The following is a 5,859-nucleotide window of genomic DNA, read 5'->3' as shown; positions in this document are numbered from 1 at the left end:
TAAAAAAGTTGAACCACGAGAAAGTATGTGAAAGATAATATTTTTTTATGGAGGTTTTTTTTCTTCTACATCATTTCGGAAGGAATTTCAATTAAAACAATACGGCTGAACTAACTTCTAGTCATTTAGTTTCCAAAATTCAAAAACGTTGTGAATTAAAAAAAACATTCAGGAAGACCCTCTTTCTTCTGATTTATTTATCAGTACTTAATTAACGGGTCATTCTAAAACCTTACAAAGCCCTTCTTTAGACATACTCGTACCTATAGCTGTCACGTTTCTCCTTTTTTTTTTTTTCTTAGTTGAGATTTCCTGATTTCCCTCACTAAATTAAAAGATCGCACTGCTGAGCGGTCACTTACACTCAGTCTTCTACTGGACATATCAGTCCGATGCCCTGACGTGCTGATTGCTCATTAAAGCCGCACGAGCAGAAGGAGTGCCTCAGACTTCCGCGCTTTCTCACTAACGAGTCACTTGCGCGCGCCGCCGCGCTGATGATTTAAACCTGCGCTCTCTTGTTCATGTGGCGTTTCTGTTTGGCGAATTCACAGCATGGCACGTTTGGATTGTTGGTGCTTTTTCTGGCTGGTCGTTTGCCTGATGGGGGTGCAGTTTGTTTATGCGGCGTCAGGAGACTTGACCAAAAAATGCGATGGTGACAAGACGATGATGCTGTCAATTGCCGGCTCTCCGACCGTTTTTCTTCAAAGTGAGTGTGGCGTGTCCTCGGTACTTGGACTTGTTAGCTCCTGCGTATTCCAGTAAAGCTAGTAAACTAACTTTTTCAGAGACGAGTGTTGGACTGGTAAAGGTGACCAACAATCTCCCAGGAGTTGTCATCCGTGAAAAGTCTGGCCGCACCACACTAACTGTGCCCTTTTCTTCAACGCACGGTTATGCGTCTGAGAAGGTGAGTAGCGCCGATGTTTCAGCCGTTGGTTGCTGTTTTTAAATTAATTTGTATGTCATTTGTGGTCTGAGCCTCTTCTGCTCACTTTAGAGCTCCCAATACGTCGTGACCATTGCCGTTGGATCTCGCTCAAATCTGAAAACCTTCACATGCCCTAAGCCAGGTATGTTTCTGTTCATGGTTGGAACATGGAGTCTTTAAAATAAACCCACACTTTTTTTTTTTTAAAAAAGGTCGTCGAGTTCTTAAGCTTCCGCTGATAGATGTGCAGTTGTGGACAGCGAGAAGCTCCCATGTGGAGGGTCTTCATCCATCACTCAAGCAGACTGTGAAGCCAGCAACTGTTGCTATGATTCAGGCAGCAGCACCAGTCCATGCTACTATGCCAATGATGGTAAGTGGTTGGAGAGTGCGAGTGAGGAAAGGTGGCTGCTACTGGATATTCATGCTTGTGTTTGGTTTGGCCAGTGACTGTGCAGTGCACCCTGGATGGCCAGTTTGTGGTGGTGGTGTCTGAGAATGTGACCCTTCCTTCCCTGGATCTTGGGTCCATCCAGTTGGTGGACAGCAGTTCCCCCAGCTGCAGCCCTGTGACCAGCCTGTCCAGCTTTGTCATGTACCAGTTTCCAGTCAGTGCCTGTGGCAGCACAGTTCAGGTGAGACTCCATCTTGGTGATGTGCAGCAGCAAGCACTCTGTCAACCATAGGAAGCCAGAGAGCTGAGTAATCTGATCTTTGTATTAGACCTGATGGCTTGTGGTGGATCTAATATTTTAGTTCACATTCTGTAGTTCTTCTGTCCTAGTAAAGGGGACCAGGTTTGTTCTAAAGTTGTTGGACCATACAGACCTTAGAAATGTCTTGCTGATGTGCTAGAAATGGAAATCCCCTGCAATGACTTCATAGATTGCAGTAATTCTAATGTCCCTGTTTCAGCTTTCTGGTGGCAATGTGACTTACCAGAACACCATGTCTGCTGCCATTACTGTGAGGAGTGGTCCAGAGGGCTCCATCACCAGGGACAGTGTATACAAGTAAGGCTTCTGCACCTGCTTCCTCTGACCCAAAATGTGCTCTACCTGCTTATGTTGTGGTGTTTCTCTCCTCAGGTTATTCTTCCAGTGCACCTACTCGGGAAGCCAGGATGTGCAAGTGGAGGCTGAGGTGTATACTGTGGCGCCACCTCTTCCAATAGAAGAGCAAGGGCCATTTGACCTGGAATTGGTCATTGCTACAGGTACTGTTGGGTGGGGTCCATGATCATTTTATTTCAAATCCTTTCACAGAATGGCTTGAAGGTACAATAAAACCTGGTAGATTTGTAGTTCTGAGAATCGTATGGTTAGGGTATGCAATTTCCAGTAATTTCTGCTCTTTTCCATGGTCAGATTCCTCCTATGGCTCCTACTATATGGATGCGGACTACCCAGTGACCAAAACTCTGAGGGATCCTGTGGCTGTGGAAGTGCACATCGTGAACAGGACTGACCCTAACCTTGTGCTGACTCTAGGGGACTGCTGGGTCACTCCAGGACCTTCTGCTTCCAGCCAGCCCCAGTGGAGCCTTCTGGTGAATGGGTAGGTGACCACCTTGTGGGAGGGTGAGGTGAAGAGGGTGGCTGGTCCATGCTAACTGGAGGTCTGTTTGTCCCAGGTGCCCATACGCAGGGGACAACTATTTGACTAGCTTGGTGACAGTGGACAGCACATCTGGAGTAGACTACCCAAGTCATTACAAGAGATTTGTGTTTGAGATGTTTGCCTTTGTGGACCCTGTAGCTCAGCAAGCCTTGGCTGAAAAGGTGGGCTTTTTTGTGGCAAAGGGTAATCCTGCCTTATTTCTGTGGTCTTGCTTGAAATACTGTGATGGGCTTAAGTTTGGAGATCGGTGTATGGATACAAACCAGTGACGTCCAAAGCTTCTCTGCTGTGTGGTTTCACGATTTGTCCCTGGCTTTTATCTGTAGATCTTCATCTACTGTGTTGCTGCTGCCTGCTATCCCTCTGCCACAGACCCCTGTACTCAGAGCTGCCCTGTAAGAAGTAAGTAGCCCGTGGCAGTTTTTGGCTGTGGTATTTGTTTTGTAGGACAAGGTGTCGCTGTTACTACAGTAATTCAGTGCCTTGTAATTGATGCTTTGTACACTGGTATGGAGACTGCTTGTCTCTTAGACATGGGGTGTGAAATCTGTTTGACTGCCTGGTAAAGGGGGCTCGGTGTGTGAAGCTAAACAGAATTTAATTTTTTTTTTTTCCTCCCAGGATCTGGCAGAGCTGCAGACAAGGTGGAACAAATTGCTTCATCCAGGAAGAATGTGCTCATTCACAGTGGTCCTGTGGTTTTTGAGGCTGACGGTATGCAAACCTCCAGACTGGAGCAGAAAGGTAACCATCTTGATCCTTCTAGAGTAGTCCAGAGTTCTGCTTGAGGTCTTCATCCTTTACTGTATGGCTTGGAGAGTAAATGTCCTTTGTCTTCCTCCCACAGCCTCTCTTCCCACTGGATATCTGGTGCTGGGAGCTGCAGCTGCCATGTTGATGGTCATCTTGGTTTTAGCTATAGTTGTTTTGAGAAGGTTGAACAAGCAGAAAGAGAATCTGAAATTTTAAATAAAAGGCTCTTCATGAATTGTTGGAATCTTGTGCAATTTTTTAAATGGAGTGACACCTGTGGGTCTTGTGTCTAAAGCTCTAGCTGTCGATTTTTTGTTTATGAAATGGTTTGTGACCTACACTTCAGCTTTAAACCCACCCTTGAACTCTTTTGTTGCATTTATTGCAGGCCTCCTTTACTTATCACATCCCATCTTTGCCAAGTCTACTCAAGGAGTGTTTTTAATGGGTTGTTGGACGACCAGGGAACTGTCTGCTTGTACAGAACTGCTTTCTATTTAACTCTGGGATGTGTCTGAGTTACCCTCTCTACCGTTAGCAGCTCATGGTATCGAATGGAGGCTTTGAGCTGACTTTCATCTACTTTATCTTGGATACTTTTGTTTCTACAATGGGCAACTTTCATTTTCATATTGGTGGTCACATTGGCTAACCAAATGCACCAGTATGGCTGCTTTAAACGTTGGCATGGCTTGATTGGCTCAATGGTCAGGGTCTGGCCTGTTGTGCCTCTCGTCACTAGGCACTATCATCCCTTCCTGTGTGTTTTAGTGCTATGGTGCAAAAGTACCTGTAATTGAATGACCTGCTGTCTGCTACATCTTGGTTATAAAGCAATGAGCAGGAATGAACCACAAGTGAATTTTGTTGGGTGTGTGGTTTTGAATCACTCCATCTCTTTTCAGCATTGCTCTGTCGCCAACCTCTGCCAATTCATCCTTCGGGATGCTGTTGGGGTGACTACCTGTCCTTCCTTGACTATGTTGAAACATTTTCCTTATTCTTGACTCGCTCAGTAGCATATCAGTATGGTGAGATCGTAGTTGACTGTGCAGCCCAATATCTGGTCCAAGCTGTGCTTTTGTCACATCTGGAATACTGCAACTCTCAGCTGCTGGGAGTGCAAAAGAAATGGCATTTAGTGTTGTGCCCTCCTCAGTTGGTTGGTGTCACACCACTAAGTTGCTACATTTGGTTTCTAACGGCATTGAATACCCTTTTAAATTGATTGTGTACAGTAGTCAATGGATATTAGAGTCCCAAAAACGGCTTTACACTCTTTGAAGAATTGTAAGGCCAGGTATATACTTCATCTTCCAGCGGACGCTCTTGCTATGCAAGTGTTGCAATGTTTATTCTTGCGCCCGTACTCGAAATTTATTGGAATCCACCAGGTGGCGGTGTGAGACTCTTGGTGAGAACAGGTTCGGCTCCTCTGTTGTGAATTACCTGGACACCCTGTTGAATTCCAGTGACCCCTTCCCGCAATATCTCTGAAAAGGATGATTCAATCCAGGGATGTGCCCATTCCAGCTAGCACAGAGGACGAGGCAGAAACCAACCCTGGACGGGCAAGGGCTCATCGTAAGGTGAATACAAGCACAAACAAATAAACTGTGGAATCAATCTAGTGTCAGCAAATCTGCATTTCTTTGGAAGGAAAGCGGAGCCCACTCTGGAAACCCAGCAGGAAAAACATGGAAACAGGAGGCAGGGAATAAGAGTGGCGTGACAACCTCCGAATAGAAATGCTAACAATCCAACACCGTGTCACCCCGTGTGTAATTAACAGTATTCATTATTTAAACAAAATGAATGCTTTGTAAAATTTATTGAAGTGAAATCCTCTATAAATGTAAGGATTCTAAATGCAGAGAGTTGGAAAATCAATGTACTCGTTATGGCGATCTATTGCTGTTTGCCTATCAGGAGGAAGCACCAGAATAAAGACGGCATAAATTTATATATATATATATATATATATATATATATATATATATGGTTGACTCCATGAATTCTTTTAAAAAAAACTCCAAACTCATCTGTTCAGGATGGCTTTTAGCTCTCCTTGACTGTATTACCCTTCTTCAGTTTACCTCCATGTGAAGATGTTCATGTAACCTGTGTGTGTGTGAGAGAGACCATCAGTCATGTTGTCTATTAGGCTTTTTCTCTGAATTTACTGTCTTTAATCTTTATTTTTTTAATTGGTTTGTACAATGCTATATACTGTATGCCCTGCCATTCTATCTTAAAACTCTGTAGTGCTTTGAACATGGGAAAGGCACTATATAAATAAAATTGTATTACAACCTCAGATTTCTTGCAAGTTTCTCTAGAAGCTTCCAGATAAACTTCATGAACCAGTCTAAGTACAGAACTCAATGTGTTAAGTACACGGGGGTTGTGAGAGTTAGAGCCAATAACTTGATCTAGCAGCTTTCAAAACTTTCTGATAACACAACCAACTCTCTCTCCAAATTTCAAAAGAAACCTGCCACCTGTCCATCTTCCAGCTCCGCTCAGCTCTCCTGCACTCGTCGATAGGCTCA

At 44.3% G+C, this 5,859-nt stretch overlaps 1 protein-coding gene across 1 annotated transcript; it reads left to right on the top strand.

The window, feature by feature from the left end:
• The first annotated feature begins 603 nt into the window (after positions 1-603).
• LOC120519584 (zona pellucida sperm-binding protein 4-like) lies at positions 604-3,542 on the top strand. Its single transcript, XM_039742529.1, has 12 exons — positions 604-712; positions 792-913; positions 1,004-1,076; positions 1,164-1,307; positions 1,382-1,569; positions 1,850-1,947; positions 2,023-2,150; positions 2,302-2,491; positions 2,568-2,715; positions 2,881-2,956; positions 3,176-3,298; positions 3,402-3,542. The coding sequence occupies exons 1-12, from the start codon at positions 604-606 to the stop codon at positions 3,521-3,523; spliced, it is 1,521 nt and encodes a 506-aa protein (XP_039598463.1). The 3' UTR covers positions 3,524-3,542.
• Positions 3,543-5,859: the final 2,317 nt, after the last annotated feature.

This window comes from Polypterus senegalus, unplaced genomic scaffold, assembly GCF_016835505.1.
Source record: "Polypterus senegalus isolate Bchr_013 unplaced genomic scaffold, ASM1683550v1 scaffold_1784, whole genome shotgun sequence".
Classification (NCBI taxonomy): Eukaryota; Metazoa; Chordata; class Cladistia; order Polypteriformes; family Polypteridae; genus Polypterus; species Polypterus senegalus.
Note: the sequence above shows the minus strand (reverse complement) of the source record. Positions and strands in the feature narration are given on the sequence as shown.

Coding starts and splice junctions, on each gene's coding strand:
- LOC120519584 (XM_039742529.1), top strand. CDS start 604: ATGGGGGTGCAGTTTGTTTATGCGGCGTCAGGAGACTTGACCAAAAAA. Junction 914..1,003: donor ACGGTTATGCGTCTGAGAAG/GTGAGTAGCGCC, acceptor TGCTCACTTTAG/AGCTCCCAATACGTCGTGAC. Junction 1,570..1,849: donor CCTGTGGCAGCACAGTTCAG/GTGAGACTCCAT, acceptor TCCCTGTTTCAG/CTTTCTGGTGGCAATGTGAC.